This window comes from Hemitrygon akajei, chromosome 10, assembly GCF_048418815.1.
Source record: "Hemitrygon akajei chromosome 10, sHemAka1.3, whole genome shotgun sequence".
NCBI classification, from domain to species: Eukaryota; Metazoa; Chordata; class Chondrichthyes; order Myliobatiformes; family Dasyatidae; genus Hemitrygon; species Hemitrygon akajei.
The window spans coordinates 133678196-133698235 of record NC_133133.1 but is presented as its reverse complement, the minus strand read 5'-3'; the positions used below and the strand labels follow the sequence as shown (position 1 = coordinate 133698235).

Here is a 20040-nt window from a genome sequence, read left to right as displayed (position 1 = left end):
GCATTTTGTGTGTGTTGCTTGTCCATCTTGGCTCCTTGCCTCTATAGTACCCAAGACAACTTCAAGGAGTGGTGCCTCAGAAAGGCAGCGTCCATTATTAAGGACTCCCATCAACCAGAACATGCCCTTTCTCAATGTTACCATCAGGAAGGAGGTACAGAAGCCTGAAGGCACACACTCAGCGATTCAAGAACAGTTTCTTCTCCTCTGCCATATGATTGCTAAATGGACATTGAACCCATGAACACTACCTCACTTTTTAAAAAAATATAAATTATTTCTGTTTTTGCCTATTTATAATGTATTCTATATACATACACATATATTTACTGTAATTTATTTATTTTTATATTATCATGTATTACATTGAACTGCTGCTGCTAACTTAACAAATTTCATGGCGCGATATAAACTATATTCTGATCTTCCGACCTACTTATTTCTTCGGTCTAAATAAGTCCTCAGTATGTTCTCAGTATTTACTGATGGAGCAGGGTAGTGGAGGAAATGGGATGTTCTCAGTATTCAATATTTCCTTGAATTTGGACTCACCTTCCCTCTATAAAATTATGTCCTGTGCCCCAATGTCCAGGTCATTGATTCATATCAAAAAGTGCCAGTGTCCTAATGCTCAGCAGAAATAAACATCTGGAAGAATTCAGGCAGCAACTGTGGAGGCAAACAGTCAGTCAAACTTCCAGACTTAGATCCTACATCAGGACTGAGTGTGGAGAGGGAAGACAGCCTGTTGTCAGAAGTGTAGGAGTGAGAGGCAGGGATGACATGAAGTGGAACTACTTGGGAGGTGTGGGGAGACGATGAGTCAAGTGAGGGAGAGGAAAGTGGGGGAACTGTTCAGACAGAGAATGGTGAGTAATATGTAGTAAAAGATACAGAATGAAGCAGATGGAGCAGGGTAGTGGAGGAAATGGGAATGATGGGATCAGATAATTGGTTGGGGGGAAATGATGGCAGACAAGAAAGGATTAGGAAAGGTGAATCAATGTGTGGGTGATGGAACCAGGTGCGGAAGGTGAGGAGTCTTGATCATGGGGGGGGGGGGGGGAGGTGATGTAGGAAAGATTTGAAATGTGAACAAGGGGAAAGAGAACCTAGGTAGACCTTATTTGTAACAAACTTTCCAATCCATTTCATGATAGTACACAATGCTTTAAAAATAGCAATGTACTTCTGAAATGCAGATTAGGAAAACAGATAGAAACATGCTCCCATTCATCGTGACTGTGCTTTCTGTCCTTTGTCTAAGTTTGCACCCTCATTGTCATGATCTTTTTAATCTCAATGGTTTCAATTAAATAATGTGTGTCATATGATATTTGATGAACATCCTTTAGGAAGTCCAAATATGCAGTATCGGTCACATTACCCAAGTTAGTCAAATGTAAATTGCTGCTAATACATCTGTGCTGACTCCCTTATCTCATACTAGTGACCTGACCTAGCAAGGTCATTTCCATTAAGTCTTGGATTATTTGCGGTCTGGCTGCCCACTCTTCACTAACCTTCTCCCGAGAGCACTCGGGGCTGGGATTCTCATGGAGTTGAACAAATACTAAGGTAACTAGCTAACTTCGAGGCTGGAGAATCCGCCCAATGGAGCAACAACTGCAAACATTTGGCACAGGAACAACACTGTTTATTTTCCCAGAGAAGGTGAGCTATGAGGGACAAAGAAATGCCTTGGGTAGTACATACCTTATGAATGTGGTTCGTAGCTTTTAATTGTGCTCATTTTAATTTGAAAGCACTGACAGACTTCTAATAAATTGTGAAATTGTTGACAGTTTTGACATCATGCTAAGCCAGTTTTCCCAGCTGTCAACGATTTTCTCAGTTGTTTCTTGGGCAAGGCTTGTTCGGTACAATTCACATACTGCGTACCTGCACAACAGGGTCTCACCATGGGGATTAGCCCAAACTTTGCTCAGAAATTACAGTATTCTAGGAGATACACTGAGGATAAGTGCCAACTTACCACATACATCAACAGTGAATTCAGGGTTGGGGGGTCACTACTGGTAATAAATTGTGAAACGATTCCTCAATCTGCGACCTTCCCTCCTTACCATCAGTTGTATTTACAGATGGCGTAGCCTCAAGAACGCAATGTCTATAATGTAAGTTCCCCACTATCCAGTCTACGCCATCTTCTCACAGTTACCACTGGGCAGGAGGTAGAGAGTTTGAAGTCACACTGCACTAGGTTCAAGGACATCAATTTATCTTCAACTATTCGGTTCTTGAACCAACCAGCACAGCCCTATTCGCTACCTCAGTACAGCAAAACTATGATTTCATCACTTTGCACGAAAATGGTCTTGGTTTTCATTTTGTTCTTTCTGTTAAATTGTGTAGAAGTTACATTTAATATGTTTTTCTTGTGAATGCTGCTTATATGTTGGGTATTTGCCTGTGAAGCTGCTGCAAGTAAATTTTTCACTGCACCTATGCAGGACAATAAACTCGACTTTGACATTGTACTGATCATAAGATCACAGGTTTGATTTCTGTCTGCTTTGTGTCACCTGACCCTAGTAGAATGGGCCAAATATCTGTCCTATATTATGTAATGTATTATGTAATGTTTCTTTACGAGCAGGCACATACCACAGCTTAAAAATTAACCAGGCTTCATTGCTGAGAGCCAGAGGCAAAACCAATGGATTCTGTATGTGGTGGAGAACTTCCAGGCCCTGCCAGGTTTGTAAAGGGCCGTTGAATACATCTCACATCAAGGGAGCATTTCCTGGCTTTGGAGCTTTTCAAGTATTCAACCAGGCAATACAACACAGTCGGCTGTTTACAGAACCCAGACAAGGCTGTCAGCTCACATTTGGTGTGTATAGACCACTGTTTATCAAGCAATTTAGTTCTTAACCCACTCCTCCGTCTCAGCATGGTATAACGATCAACCACGCAATGTGGATGCCCATCTGGGCTTTATTTAGCTGCAAGTGGCAAACACGTTTAGTTTCAGCAACACCTGCGCAGTACAGTGACAGGAGGCCATTGGTGAAAGCATGTCTGGAGTTTTGCGCACTCTGTTATACTCTTGACTTAAGAAAGATGTTACCATATTGCAAGCAGTTCTGAGCTTTACTTAGAAAGAATGGGTTATGTCAGGATGGCAGGTTTGACAGGCTGGGCTTGTATCAACCAGGTATTAGAAAAGTGAAAAGGCACTTGATCAAAACATACAAGATCCTGAGGGCTGAGCAGGGTGCTCAGAGAGACAAAAGAGGAAACAATGACTGGGACTCACTAATCTATCAAAAGGATGTCAATCCTTGCAACTCTCTTCCTCAAAAGCCAACGGAAGCCGAGTTCTTTAATACTTAATAAGTCAGAACTACATGGAGTTTTGATAATCAAGTGAGTGTGAGGTTCTGTAGGTAGATAAGAATGGAACACTGAGGTTACAACCAAATCATCTCCAATCAGGGTAAGCTCAAGCGGCTTGCTCCTGCTTCTCATTCACATGGCCTCCACAAGCAAGTTGAGGAGATTCATACTTACCTCTGTGAGGAAAGGACCCTACTCACCAGCATGCACAGATCACAGCAACACCGATACTCGTACTGTAACCCGATGTCCCTTGCACTTGTTACCGACACCGTCGGAGATGGTCGGCTGTCAAGCATCAAGAAGGAACAGATGCCATTCTGGTGTAATTGGATATGGCTCCAAGGCAGGATTAGAGTGAATCCTAATCAGTTTTGGAAAGAGAGGGAACTGGGCTCCTCTCTCATTTGGGGGATTCATTGATTTCCTATCTCTTCAGGTCTCTGCAATGCAATCGACTGCACCAGACTTTTTTATTACCCCATTGATCTGGGATGTCCTGAGTTTATGAAACATGGCTGTTAATGTGGGTTGCTCTTTATTTTAAGGAGCTACTGAAGAGCTCTCTCAATCAACTGGGATCTTCCTCATGTACTTTCCCATTCATCCATCATTATTCTGCCAGTGATGAATGTGTTGATAGGTGCCTGCCAATCAATTATTCAGCAAGCTCACGGTACAGCATATGGCTTTTGGCAGTGCTGGCGTCAACAGACAACAGAAGAGTGCAATGTAAAGGTGGTGGTTTGCCAAAGCCCCACCAAAACCCTGCTTAAAGTGACTACACATATAAACCTGACCAACCAAAGGCTGGGTCCCGCAGACGTCATTTTCGCTTTGTGATAACACACAACCCTCACACAGTACTGAATGGCCAGTGACAGGCACTCTACATGTAATCAGTACCCTAACAGTAATGGGAAGGAACAAAACCACTTACATTAGGTCCATCCAGATCAGTTTTTAATTAATACTTATTTGCCAGTCTCACATGCCATCATAACCACCAGGGCAGCACTGGTGTCCATCCAATCTCAGATCTCTTGTTCTCCCCCCTTCTCCTCCTCTTTGCAAACTAAACACTTACTTGTTCACTTCCAATTCTGATGAAGGACTGTTAAGCCAAAGCATTAGCATCTCTCTCCACAGATGCTGCCTGACCTTTTGAGTATTTCCAGAACTTTATGATTCCAAGTTCACCTTAGTCCATTCTAGTAATCATGTGGTACAATAACAGAGTTCTAATTGATCAACTGAAATACTTTTAAATGTCTGTCAACTGATCCATGAAACATAGAAACATAGAAAACAGGTGCAGGAGTAGGCCATTTGGCCCTTCGAGCCTGCACCGCCATTCAGTATGATCATGGCTGATCATCCAACTCAGAACCCTGTACCTGCTTTCTCTCCATACCCCCGATCCCTTTAGCCACAAGGGCCATATCTAACTTCCTCTTAAATATAGCCAATGAACCGGCCTCAACTGTTTCCTGTGGCAGAGAATTTCACAGATTCACCACTCTCTGTATGAAGAAATTTTTCCTCATCTTGGTCCTAAAAGGCTTCCCCTTTATCCTTAAACTGTGACCCCTCGTTCTGGACTTCCCCAACATCGGAAACAATCTTCCTGCATCTAGCCTGTCCAATCCTTTTAGAATTTTATACGTTTCAATAAGATCCCCCCTCAATCTTCTAAATTCCAGTGAGTATAAGCCTAGTCGATTCAGTCTTTTTTCATATGAAAGTCCTGCCATCCCAGGAATCAATCTGGTGAACCTTCTCTGTACTCCCTCTATGGCAAGAATGTCTTTCCTCAGATTAGGGGACCAAAACTGCACACAATACTCTAGGTGCAGTCTTACCAAGGCCTTGTACAACTGCAGTAGAACCTCCCAGCTCCTGTACTCAAATTCTTTTGCTATGAATGCCAATATACCATTTGCCTTTTTCACCGCCTGCTGTACCTGCATGCCCACCTTCAATGACTGGTGTACAATGACACCCAGGTCTCTTTGCATCTCCCCTTTTCCTAATCTGCCACCGTTCAGATAATAATCTGTTTTCCTGTTCTTGCAACCAAAGTGGACAACCTCACATTTATCCACATTAAATTGCATCTGCCATGAATTTGCCCACTCACCTAACCTATCCAAGTCACCCTGCATCCTCTTAGCATCCTCCCCACAGCTAACACCGCCGCCCAGCTTCGTGTCATCCGCAAACTTGGAGATGCTGCATTTAATTCCCTTGTCTAAATCAGTAATATATATTGTAAACAACTGGGGTCCCAGCACTGAGCCTTGCGGTACCCCACTAGTCACTGCCTGCCATTCTGAAAAGGTCCCGTTTTCTCCCACTCTCTGCTTCCTGTCTGCCAACCAATTCTCTATCCACATCAATACCATACCCCCAATACCGTGTGCTTTAAGTTTGCACACTAATCTCCTGTGTGGGACCTTGTCAAAAGCCTTTTGAAAATCTAAATATACCACATCCACTGGCTCTCCCCTATCCACTCTATTAGTTACATCTTCAAAAAATTCTATAAGATTCATCAGACATGATTTTCCTTTCACAAATCCATGCTGACTTTGTCCGATGATTTCACCTCTTTCCAAATGTGCTGTTATCACATCTTTGATAACTGACTCTAGCATTTTCCCCACCACCGATGTCAGACTAACCGGTCTATAATTCCCCGGTTTCTCTCTCCCTCCTTTTTTAAATAGTGGTGTTACATTAGCCACCCTCCAATCCTCAGGAACTAATCCAGAATCTAAGGAGTTTTGAAAAATTATCACTAATGCATCCACTATTTCTTGGGCTACTCCCTTAAGCATTCTGGGATGCAGACCATCTGGCCCTGGGGATTTATCTTCCTTTAATCCCTTCAATTTACCTAACACCACTTCCCTACTAACATGCATTTCTCTCAGTTCCTCCATCTCACTAGACCATCATTCCCTTACTATTTCCGGAAGATTATTTATGTCCTCCTTAGTGAAGACAGAACCAAAGTAGTTATTCAATTGGTCTGCCATGTCTTTGCTCCCTATGATCAATTCACCTGTTTCTGACTGTAAAGGACCTACATTTGTCTTGACCAATCTTTTTCTTTTCACGTATCTATAAAAGCTTTTACAGTCAGTTTTTATGTTCCCTGCCAGCTTTCTCTCATAATCTTTTTTCCCTTTCCTAATTAAGCCCTTTGTCCTCCTCTGCTGGTCTCTGAATTTCTCCCAGTCCTCAGGTGTGCCGCTTTTTTTTGCTACTTTATATGTTTCTTCTTTGGACTTGATACTATCCCTAATTTCCCTTGTCAGCCATGGGTGCACTATCTTCCCTGGTTTATTCTTTTGCCACACTGGGATGAACAAATGTTGTAGTTCATCCATGCGATCTTTAAATGCTTGCCATTGTATATCCACCGTCAACCCTTGAAGTATCATTTGCCAGTCTATCTTAGCTAATTCACATCTCATACCTTCAAAGTTACCCTTTAAGTTCAGAACCTTTGTTTCTGAATTAACTATGTCACTCTCCATCTTAATGAAGAATTCCACCATATTATGGTCACTCTTAAGACAAGATTGTTAACTAACCCTTCCTCATTGCTCAATACCCAATCTAGAATGGCCTGCTCTCTAGTTGGTTCCTCGACATGTTGGTTCAGAAAACCATCCCGCATACATTCCAAGAAATCCTCTTCCTCAGCATCCTTACCAATTTGGTTCACCCAATCTGTATGTAGATTGAAGTCACCCATTATAACTACTGTTCCTTTATTGCACGCATTTCTAATTTCCTGTTTAATGCCATCCCCAACCTCACTACTGTTAGGTGGCCTGTACACAAGTCCCACCAGTGTTTTCTGCCCCTTAGTGTTATGCAGCTCTACCCATATCGATTCCACATCCTCCAGGCTAATGTCCTTCCTTTCTATTGCGTTAATCTCCTCTCTAACCAGCAATGCCACCCCACCTCCTTTTCTTTCCTGTCTATCCCTCCTGAATATTGAATATCCCTGGATGTTGAGCTCCCATCCCTGGTCACCCTGTAGCTAACATTTAATTAAATGAACTAACATTTAATTGTGCAGCAGTAAACCGTAACCTGATATATGTTCAAACACGTGAGCTTTTTCATCCAGCATGTTCTGCAGGCTGGTCCCTGTAGCTGGTTGCCTTGGGCACCACATTAATTAGCTACAATGGGCATGAACGTTGAATGGATCGTATTCAGACACGCTAAACTGGAAAGAGAGAGGCTTTCAGCCAGCAAGGTACCAGACTTCAAAAGTCGGCATTGCCTCTGTAATAAAACTAAGGGAGAAACACACAAAGGGCTCCTTGAAATCAAGCATCCAACCATCCCTCCATCACAAGCCTTAGGGCTTCATGGCTAGAGCCAACAACAAATTCTGAAGGGCAAAAATCAGCTGGAACTGGCCACGCCCATACTGCATTGAATGGCTGCTCGGGGATTCAGAAAGGATTAACCAATAGCCAAGACACCTGCCAGGCAACACCAGCAGAACGGATGCAGGGAATCTGATGGATCTTGAATTTTGCTTTGACCAGCAATTCTTACTTGTGGCCAGAAAAAAAAAATGGTTTGTTCAAGTGTGTCATATTTATCAGGTGTTGCAAGTTTATTCAAAATAAATAAGAATCTTAATCAGCAAAAAAAAAAATGGTGAATTTCCTCTCAACAATACCGTCGACTTCAATTTCTGTTGCATCTACTTCCAAACCAACAGTATAACTGTAGTGCATAGATGAATAACAGATTATAATTATTTCATGAAACAGTATTTCTTTTAAAAGAAAGTGTCTGCCACACAGGTAAATTGTTTGAACTTACATCAGAAGTCTTTTAGAGCACAGAACAAGGAGATCGTAGATAAGGCACACTCCAAAGACAGTGATTCCCGTCTCTTTGACTAACATCGCACAGGTCCCAAGGAACAAGCTCAGCAATAAGTAAACTGGTGAGCTGGTGGGCGGAAACTTTTCCCCGATGTAATTACAATTCACACTCCTGCGAAGAAGAGAAGAATCTTCAAACACGCTGCTCGGTAGTTCTGGTTATTTACAGCCAGTCTGATCATGTACAATATTGTACCAATATCTAAAGCTGATACTTTATTTTTATCAAATTTTGTTTTAGAGATGCAGCATGGAATAGGTCCTATCGGCCCAATGAGCCACACTGCCAAGCAACCCACCGATTTAACCCAAGCCTAATCACAGGACAATTTACAATGACCAATAACCCTACAACCCAGCACATCTTTGGAATATGAAAGGAAACTGGAGCAAACCCATGCACTCACAGATTGGGTGTACAAACTCTTACAGACAGCATCAGAATTGAACTGCAACTCCAATGCCTTGAGCTGTAATAGCTTTGTGCTAACTATTACACAACCATGATGTCCACAGTATGAATCCTATAGCTCCAGGAAAAGAACGTTAGGACTGTTGTTAGCTCTTTTGCAGCTGCAGAGTGTGTGGACACAGTTCATTTCATCAGAGATACCACATGGACACCCGGTCTCCATTTCCCACTGCCTCAGCAAAGCAGCCAACATAAAGAACCCATGCAGCCCAGACATTCTCTCTTCCCCCCTCCTCTCATCAAGCATAAGACACAAAAGTCTGAAAGCAGGCACCTCCAGGCTCAAGGTCAGCATCTACCCATAGAACATTACAGCACAGAAACAGGCCTTTTGGCCCTTCTTGGCTGTGCTGAACCATTTTTCTCCCTAGTCCCACTGACCTGCACCTGGGCCATATCCCTCCATACACCTCTCATCCATGTACCTGTCCAAGTTTTTCTCAAATGTTAAAAGTGAGTCCGCATATACCACTTCACCTGGCAGCTCATTCCATACTGCCACCACTCTCTGTGTGAAGAAGCCCCCCCCCCATGTTCCCTTTAAACTTTTCCCCCTTCACCCTTAACCCATGTCTTCTGTTTTTTTTTCTTCCCTAGCCTCAGTGGAAAAAGCCTGCTTGCATTCGCTCTATCTACCCTGCTGCTATAAGTCTGTTGAAAGGTTCACTAGTACAATAGGATGGACTCGAGCTCATAAACTACATTGTTATGGTCTTGCATATCATTGTCTGCCTGCTCTACATGGTCTCTGTAACTGTTACACCCTATTATTGTTGCAACATGCACCAAATGCTGAAGGAACTCAGCAGGTCAGGCAGCACTGATGGAAGAGAACTAACAGTCGACTTTTCAGGCCAAGAACCTTCTTCAGGACTGAGAGGATGGGGGGGGAGGGGAGGAGATGCCTGAATTAAATACTGGGAGAAGGGAAAAGAGGCTGGCTGGAAGGTGATAGGTGAAACCAGATGGGTGGGAAAGGTCTAGGCTGGAGAAGAAAGAATCTGATAGGTGGGGAGAGTAGACATGAGAACAAAAGGAAGGAGGAGGGGACTCATGGCGGAGTAATAAGCAGGTGAGAAGAAGTAAAAGGTTAGAGTGAGGAATAGAGGAAGGGGGATGGGGGGAATTTTGTTCACTGGAAGGAGAAATCGATATTCATACCATCAGATTGGAGGGTACCCAGACCGAATACAAGGTGTTTCTCCTCCACCTTCAGGGTGCCCTCATCTTACACAAGAGGAGGACATGGATCAACATGTTGGAACAGGTGGAAGGACCACAGTCTAGGGTTCTTCTCCCGTGGGAGTTGAGGGGTAGGGGGGTGGGGCGGGGTGTATACCTCTGAACAAGTGTATGTAAATATGGAATAACAGAGTGCCACGTGGGTGGCAAAAGTGTGGCAAAAGGCAAAAGTAAAGACTGTAATGGGAACATTTGTAAAGGACTGAGAGTCATTGAATGGTTTATTGTACATAATTTTATTTTTGAATAAAGTATATTTTTATTAAAAACATGTCGGAATGGGAATGGGAATGTTTGGCCACTGGGATGTCCCACTTGTGGCAGATGGTTTGGAGCTGCTCAATGAAGCGGTCCCCCAATTTATGACCTATTATTGTTTTTCTCTTGTACTATCTCAATACACTATTGCAATGAAATCTGTGTGGGTGGCATGAAAAACAAAACTAAACCTGTCTAATAGTTTTTATTTTCCCTTTCATAATTTGTATTTTACTTGCCATATTTTGGGTTTTATTTACCCCAAATTTTCTGTTTCTTACACACTAGTATTCAAACCAAGGTTAGAAATGCTTTCACTCCCTGTGCTGTTTCTGACAGACAAGTAACCATTCTCAGGTAGGATGGATTTGATTACGACCCCATCCAGAAAAAGCACCCATTTTACTGATGGACAAATTTACATTCGCTAATGACACTAAAATAAATAAAGGCTCAAATTTTAAATGATCTCTTGACCCACATATCCTCGTGTTTACTGGGACAGTTCGCTGGCTACAAGATGGTTTGAAGTTTCTAAATTAGAAATTATCCTTCGCTACACATTTTCTAATTAAGCAATGGCATGGTATTTGTGTAGCAGAGAGAGAGGTTGGAAGGAATCACCTCAGAGGCTCTCTGCACTGGTAGCATAACAGGATCAGCCTATTCAATTTTTTTTTTGTACATACAACATAAACCAAACTAGGAATTGCATAATGTCAATTTATTCCATAACATTTCATGAAACATTGAACAATAATAATATATGCCCCCACAAGCCTGCTATATAAGCTATCTTTGATCAGTATGCCATATCAGTCGTCAGCAGCGTGATTATGACAGGCCTGAATTTTACAAGGCATGATTTTCTAAACTTGGGAATTAAAAGCCTGGCTAGTTCCACTAAATCTTTTCATCAAGATATATGCCACAAACTAACAGCCTTTTTCCAGGATGTGCAGTGAATGAAACCCTTCCAAAAGGTGTGAATGCAACTTGCAAATGATTGACAGAGTTCACGAACACTACGGTCTCAAAATTTACATGGGCTGCAACTTCAATGTGTGCACGATGAGCAGATTGACTCCATGATAATGTTTAGAATTAGCATTTCAATAACAGTAATTACTTATCAAGAATAAATTTTAATCTAAAATTTCTATACAACTTCAAAACAATTCATATAGATGACTCCCCCATTATGGCTATTTCCATAATGGAAATCTGTCCATACAGGATTCATAAATTACTAAAATAAGAATATGGAATGAAAACTCATTCCTCTGAAGTTTATGTGTCATACTTATGTGCGCATGATGTGATTTCACATTACAAAAAATATTTTCTGCAAACACAGACAACACCCTCTCCCCGTGTGTCAGGGTGGTCCTTGTAAAGGTAAACGTGGAGTCGGACTTTACTTCACTGTCATGCGAGAAGTTTATTAATGAAGGCTGCAGTCATACACACCTAAGGTAGGAGAGGAAGGCCAATAGGAAGAGCACACAAGCCAATACATCAGCTCGCCCCACGATTCCGGTTACCTGTGAAACAATTGCAGTTGTCAGAAGCACATACATCATTAACTCAAAATATCAGCAAGAGCAGGATCAATTCCTTAGTGTTCCCATACACCCTCTGCATGCAGAGCCTCGTCACCCAAAAACACAGCAAACCCGGGAAAAGCTGCAGGTGCTGGAAGTCCAAATCAACACATACACAATGCTGGCCGATCTATGGAAAGGAATAACCGGTCAATGTTTCAGGCCAAGACCCTTTGTCAGGACTGGAAAGAAAGAGAAGTCAGAGTGAGAAGGTGGGTGGAGGGGAGGTAGAAGCAATAGGTAGTGAGTGATAGGTGAAACCAGGAGAGGGGGAGGGATGAAGTAAAGAGCTGGGAAGTTGATTAGTGTAAGAAATAAAGGGCTGGAGAAGGGGGAATCTGATAGAAGAGGGTAGAGGTCCATGGAAGAAAGGGGAGGGGGAGGAGAACATGGGCAGGTAAGGAAAAAGGTGAGAGGGAAATGGGAATGGAGATGGTGAATGAGAGAGGAGGAAATTAATGGAAGTTTGAGAAATTGATGTTCAGGCCATCAAGTTGTCTGGGCAGCTTCCAACCTGAAGACATGAACATTGATTTCTCAAACTTCTTTAATTGCCCCCTCTCTCCTTCACCATCCCTATTTCCCTCTCACCTTTTGTCTTACCTCTCTCCCCTCCCCGGTGCTCCACCTCCTTCCCTTTCTGCCATTGTCTTCTACCCTCTCCTATCCGATTCTGCCCTCTCACTCATCAACTTCCCAGCTCTTTACTTCACCCCCTTCCCTTCTCCTTGTTTCACCTATCACCTACTACCTTGTCCTACCTCCCTTCAGATGCTTGACCTGTGGAGCTCCTCCAACATTTTGTGTGTTGCCAAAGACTTACCAAATGCAAAGTGGGAAAGGGAATTTTGGAGCAAACACGAGGAAATCTGCAGATGCTGGAAATTCAAACAACACACACAAAATGCTGGTGGAACACAGTAGGCCAGGCAGCATCTATAAGGAGAAGCACTGTCGACATTTCGGGCCGAGACCCTTCGTCAGGACCTGACGAAGGTTCTTGGCCCGAAACGTCGACAGTGCTTCTCCTTATAGATGCTGCCTGGCCTGCTGTGTTCCACCAGCATTTTGTGTGTGTTGAAGGGAATTTTGGCTTTTTTTTGACACTGATGAACAGAGTAAAACATTTGTGTCAAACTGAAAACAGATCTCTAACAAAGTGATCTAAATTAATTACAAATATAAAACACAAAATAATTGATTGCAGACATAATCGCTCTCTTCAATATGACACACCAAATCATCACTGGTGCAGCCAATTGGTTTTAGAAGTCATGTAAATGGAGATCACCTGTGTGCAGTCAAGGTGTTGCAATTGATTGTTGTAACAATACACCTGTATCTGGAAGGTCCAACTGCTGGTGAGTCAGTATCCTGGCAAAAACTACACATGATGACAAAAGAACACTCCAAGCAACTCTCAAAAAGGTTATTGAAAAGCACAAGACAGGAGATGGATACAAGAAAATTTCCAAGTCACTGAATATCCCAGGAAGTACAGTAGTTAAGTCAATCATCAAGAAATGGAAAGAATAGGGCACAGCTGCAAATCTGCCTACAGCAGACTGTCCTCAAAAACTGAGTGGCCGTGCAAGAAGGGGACTGGTGAGGGAGGCCACCAAGAGACATACGACAACTCTGGAGGAGTTACAAGCTTCAGTGGCTGAGATGGGAGAGACTGCGCATAGAACTGGGTGCTTCACCAGTCACAGCTTTATGGGAGAGTGGTAAAGAGAAAGGCACTGTTGGAAGAAACTTACATGAAATCTCAGCTAGAGTTTGCCAGAAGGCATGAGGGAGGCTCTGAAGCTAGCTAGAAGGTTCTATGGTCTGATGAAACTAAAATTAAGCTTTTTTGGCTGTCAGACTAAGTGTTATGTTTGGCTTAAGCCAAATACTACACATCATCAAAGATACACAATCCCTACCACGAAGCGTGGTGATGGCTGCATCTTGCTGTGGGATGCTTCACTGCAGCAGGCCCTGGAAGGCTTGTGAAGGTGGAGGGTGAAATGAAAGCAGCAAAATACAGGGAAGTCTTGGAGGAAAACCTGATGCAGTCTGCAAGAGAACTGGGAGAAGAGTTGTTTTCCAGCAAGACTATGACCCCAAGCACAAAGCCAAAGCTACACAGGAATAGCTTAAAAAAACAACAAAGTTAATATCCTGGAGTGGCCAAGTCAGAGTGCAAACTGCAATCCAATTGAGAATTTGTGGCTGGACTTGAAAAGGGCTGTTAACTCATGATCCCAATGAAACCTGACAGAGCTTAAGCAGTTCTGTAAAGAAGAATGGGGAAAAATTGCAGAGTCCAGATGTGCAAAGCTGACAGTGACCTATCCACACAGACTCAAGGCTGGAATTGCTGCCAAAGGTGCATCTGCTAATGACTTGAAGGGGGTGAATACTTTTGCAATCAATTATTTTGTGTTCTATATTTGTAATTAATTTAGGTCACTTTGGTTTTCTCTTTGACATGAAAGAATCTTTTTCTGTTGATCAGTGTTAAAAAAGCCAAATTCAATCCACTGTGATTCAATGTTGTAAAACAATAAAACATGAAAACTTCCAAGGGTGGGTGAGTACTTTTCAGACACTGTACGTACTTTGATAATAAACTGAGAAAGATTGTGCTATGCTCTGCTTATTTTGTTGCCTCCCATTTATACTCATGTCCTTGCAGTTAAAATAAAACAAGGATAAGGAATTTTCACAAAATGGAAGTCAAAGTGCACAGGGAATAGTCGGTAAGGATGTAAGTTACGTCGTCTGGAGAATATTTTCTTGCACTTTAACAACTTTAATACTGTTCAGTTAGTTCTTGCATTGTAGAACCATACAAAGAAATATGATTAAAACTGAAATCAATTCCCATTTCAAATAGACTGATAAATTAATTACAACCCTTTTACAGCCCCAACAGAAACTTGTTCACTCTCTGAGGTGATCTCTGGATTTCTGCATTTCCTGGGAGCAGTTCAGACATCAATCATCAAAGAAAAAGACAAACTGTGGTTTCAGGGGACAGAAGGAACTCCAGTGTACTTACCAAATGCATTACTTAATTTTACAGGACATCTTTGAGATTATATCATAGCCTCATTTGAACTATATGTGAACAACTGGATCCACAGAGCTGCATCATCCCATTGTCACAGTCCCCTCAAAGGTGATTCATTATGTCCTACTTTGTTTCCCACTAACCAATCCTCAGTCTGTGTCAGTATATTACTCTCAAATCTGTGTCTAACTTTACTAATCTTCTGTGGCACTGAAAACTCAAAAACCCTGCACCTAATGGTACCTCCTTGTTTATTCTGCTAGGTACAGATTTATCAGGCCTCATTTCTCTTATATGGATCTATTCTGACTCTGCACAATCAAACCAGATCCTAGAGTGAGTTGAAGTCCACACTATATCTTGTCTCCCCTCACAGCCATGACTCAATGGTGACTAAAGTCACAATCTTCAACTGGCTATTATGGATATCTCGGCCATGTTACCTTCTGCCTTCATCTTCTATTTGATCCCAATCCCACAGCCATCGTGAGGAAGTGAGATCGCGATCACTTCGTCTATCCCAACTCCTTTCCACTATTTCTACTGTGGTGGTGTTCAGTTCAAAAGTACGAATATTCTTTTCCAGGATCAAGTTCCAGTGGATATGCATGGAAAGTGAGAAGAAAAATGCTTAAAGAAGATGCGCAGTTCAAGTTTTTTTTTTACAAAGAGAGCAGTAAATGTCTGGAGTGTGCTGTCAGGGGTAGTGGTGGAACAAATCCAACACTGGTATTGAAGAGGAGGTTTTTGGATAAACATGACAATGCAGGGAATGGAGGGATAGAAGTCACGTACAGACAGAAGAGAGTTAGTTTAATTGGGCATTGTGCTCAATGGTAGTTCCTGTGCTGCACTCTTCTATGTCCTAGCCCCCGTGACCTCGATTTGCAGAGTGCTCCAAACATTTATCTCCTCATCGTTGTTCACCTCACGTGATCTTCCTCAGCTTAACTCCTCAATTATCAAAATTCACATCAAGTGGTTTTATGTCCTTCCAATTTTTGGGCATTCCTACTTTATAGATTGAGTGCTTAAGAAACAAAGTAAGAGAGGAGCCACACGTTAACCAGACAGGCTGCTTGAATTGAAACAAGATGCAGGATTATACAGTACTGTGTAAAAGCCTTCAGCACAGTTTTAGGTAGGGTGCCTCCGACTTTTGCAAGATACTGTATTTGTCAACATAGAGCGGAGAGCACGTTTGTAAATCCGGTGGGAGCAAGGGATGTTGGGAATGGCAAGGGTGGAGTGCCGCAAGAGAGGTGTGGGACAGGAGGCAAAGGAGGAGTACCAGGGATTGTGGGGGGGGGAGTGACGCAGTTGTAGGTGCACCCAATCCTGAGACACCAGGTAAGGTCATTTGATTCCAAACAATTGGCTTATTGATCATTACAGAATATCTCTCTGGTGCATCCCACTGCTTCCACTCTCCCTTCCTCTTTTCCCAACCATGATTCCCCTCTCTCTGCCCCCTTCCCACTCCACAATAGAAACCCATATCAGAATCTGGCTTATCATCACTCATGTACGTCATGAAATTTGTGTTTTTTTTTTACATACAGTACAATACCTAAAATTACTTCAGTACTCTGCACAAGTCTTAGACACCCTAGCTATATACATGTGCCTAAGACTTTTGCACAGTACTGTATGTGTCTGTGTGAGTCAGAGCAGGAGAGCAGTGTGGGGTGCAGGTTAGACGGAAAAAGCCAACAGCAATGCAATTAGTTTTGAACTCTAATAAAGAGAAGGTATTACACGTTCATGGATCTATAAAACAGAAGTATAACGTGGGTGTTATGCCTCCATCAGGATGTTAGACTGGTACTCACAGCTTCAGTGTGGACAGGGTGCACGGCAAAGACAAGAGCGGCGAAGAACGCAAGACGCCGGTCCCGGAACACGGCCTTGTCACACGTGTGGAGCAACAGCAAGGTCACAGCACAGTGCAGACCCACGTTGACCATGTGGAAGTACAGTGGGTTCATGCCACCCAACAGGATGTTCAACCTGGAAGGCAATGCATAGAATAGCAGCATTACGATACCGAATTACATTGAATTATACAGAAAGAGGTTTGCTCCGTGCAGAGGTCCAAATCTCCTTACAACATACACTCTGTGGTCACTTTACCAGGCACCTCCTATACCTAATAAAGTGGCCGCTAAGCCTATGTCCGTGGTCTTCTGCTGCTGCAGCCCATCCACTTCAAGGTTCAATGTGTTGTGCATTCAGAGATTCTCTTCTGCACATCGCTCTTGGAATACTTGGTTATTTGAGTTACTGTTGCCATCCTGTCAGCTTAAACCAGTCTGGCCATTCTCTCTGACCTCTATCATTAACAAAGTATTTTCACCCACAGAACTGCCGCTCAATAGAATTTTTTTTTGTTTGTTTTTCGCACCATTCTCTGTAAACTCTAGAGGCTGTTGTGCGTGAAAATCTCAGGAGATCAGCGATTTCTGAGCTACTCAAATCACCTCATCTGGCACCAACAATCATTCTATGTTCAAAGTCACTTAGAACTCATTTCTTCCTCATTCTGATGTTTGGTCTGAATAACAACTGAACACCTGGACCACGTTTGCATACTTTTATGCATCGAGTTGCTGCTGCATGATCGACTAATTAAATATGTGTTAATGAGCAGGTGTACAGGTGGCCACTGAATATAGAAAGAGGTCACCTTAGTCCATTTGGACGATGCAGTTCAAGCTGTATTCTCACCACTAACCACATGCTCCCACGCAGCCCCAACCTGCCAGTCACCTTTCACCCCCTCCTCATTACACTAATAAATGTTACTGCTGTCGTACCACTCCCCTTCTCTCTCCACTCTCAGCAATATGGACAATTTCCTTCCTCCCACAGATGCTGCTCAGCCCCCGAGTTCCTCCATCAGATTCCTCCTCTGCCGTCTGCAGCCTCGTCTGCCTCCATAAAGACGTTCAATCTGCTGGGAAATCATAGGGGAAGGCACCAAACACCCTGAGTGCCTCCACAGGCTCTACCAGCCCCCTCGCAACAAAAACTGGAAGCCTTTCTCAACATAAAGGGAGTGGCGAAACCAACAATTCCTTCTCACAGAGTTACAACAGGGAAATGACTGTAATCCTCAATACACTGTGTAGTAGCCCGATCCGGATGAACGGTTTTCAAGACAAACTTTTCACTGTATCTTGGTACATAAGACAATAAAAACCAAAGTTCAAAGTGAGTGTATTATTAAAGTACATATATTGACACCATAAGCTGCACAGATTCATTTTCTTGTGGGCATTCACAGTAGAACAAAGAAACACAATGGAACCACTGAAACACTACACAGGACCCATGATCAACAATCGATGTGCAAAAGACAAACCAGCAAATCAAATAATAATAACAATAGTGAAAGACTATTGAACATGAACAGTATATTCATTGTCCCAGTAGTAATACCTACAACTGGTATCATCCCAAGGTCACTACACAATAGCATTAAACAATTAGGCCTACACAGCAATATTTATGCAAGCCTTCAGAAAGTCACAATACCAAACACCACAAGAATTGTTCAAAAGCTCCTAGCGATTGAGAAATACCTGTGCTTGGCTATGGCCGCACTGCAGGTTTTACCAGCTTAAGCTGAGAAACAAATGTTAAAAATACAACAATTATAATAACTAAGTAAATCAATTCCAACTCAATACATTCTCTCTTCCTCTGTGGCCCTCACAGGAACTGCTTTCTCTGTAGTTGTTAGGCTTTATTTTGCAATCAGTTATTGTTTGACTGCTCTCTCCCTCAGTCTCTGTGCAATGATCTGATCTGTACAAACAGTACGCAAGACAAGCTGCTTAGATTAACAATAATAAAACACCAGTAACTCATTTCCAATATTGCTATCAGACCATTACAAAATCCAAGGTTGCAATCAAAATGCTCAATTCAGTGATCCCTTTGGAGAGTGAAGAGCTTCCCAGAATGATGGGACATGATACCTTCTTGCCCACTGTCACCAATATTCTCTCAAGTACCTCAGTAAAAAACAAGGTCAGATCACTCTGGACAAAAAGCAGTCACCATTAATAAGCTCCTCAGTGTAGGAGCTGGCTGCTTCTCACAGGTGTGCTTCGGGCTGTTCGGTATCAAAAACAGACTCATACAGATGTTGAAAGCTTTCAAATTACTTTTGTAGCCAGACCCGAGTAGTGATCTCTCACAAACGAATTTAATTGCCTAACCTCTAATCTCCTTGCCCTTCCTACCACTCTGTATGCACCAGATGGTGTACTGCACGTCAAAAGATAATATGACTTATGGCACTATCTGCACCACAAGCGAAAACAAAATTCATCTAATTCAGACAGCAGGAATGAAAACACTTCTTGCTCCCTTGTGTTACATGCTGTATGAGCTTAAGCAATGGAAATTAACTGCAAGTTCTTCTGCCCAACTTCATTGATTTGGGGATTAACGTGTTTGGGTGAGGAGGGATAATTGAACTCACCAAATGTTTTAGTCTTGTATCGAAACAAAATAGAGTAGATTATCTGTCAGTTATATAGGGCATTGTTGAGAGCACATCTGCTGTACTGTGTACAGTGCTTGTCTTTTTATTTAAGGAAGGATGCTAAAGCACTAGAAGTAATCAGGGATTGACCTGATGGAATAGTCCAATGACAGAATGCTAGGAAAGGCTATGTTTGTGCAGGCAGGCATCTACTTTCCTTTTCAGGTGAGTGAAGTTATCCATGCTATTTCAGGTGCCGGATGGTTGAAGGGTTATGTTCTATGAGTACGTAGAATAATGTGAAAAACAATTTCACAGAGCTGGGGGGTGTGAGGGGAAGAGACTGGGCATTGAGGTGAGGCAGATGTTTTGTTGGGACTGGTGATACGATTACCTTTGTCCTAACAAATCTTCATTAGTCTCTGCAACTCCTCCATTTCTGATTTCGAGCAGCACCAATTTAGTGTAACTCTGGCATCTCAGTTCCAATGTAGTGACCCGTCTTCCTAAACTTCGCAGACATCATCAGGAGAGGGGGATAAGGGCACAGGGTGGGGGGGGGGGGAGAGAGGGGTGGTGGGGGAGAGGGAGGGTTGGGGAGAAAGGGGGGTAAGAGG

The 20040-nt window shown here is 42.7% G+C and overlaps 1 protein-coding gene across 2 annotated transcripts in view; it reads right to left on the bottom strand.

The window, feature by feature from the left end:
* tmtc1 (transmembrane O-mannosyltransferase targeting cadherins 1) overlaps positions 1 to 20040 on the bottom strand; it is a 175358-nt gene that overhangs the window by 137657 nt on the left and 17661 nt on the right. For both annotated transcript variants that reach the window (XM_073059004.1, XM_073059003.1), the window contains exons 2-4: positions 16761 to 16938; positions 11734 to 11807; positions 8227 to 8403 (exon numbers count right to left, since the gene is read on the bottom strand). In XM_073059004.1, coding sequence (XP_072915105.1) covers positions 8227 to 8403; positions 11734 to 11807; positions 16761 to 16938 — 429 coding nt within the window. The remainder of the gene's footprint in view (positions 1 to 8226; positions 8404 to 11733; positions 11808 to 16760; positions 16939 to 20040) is intronic.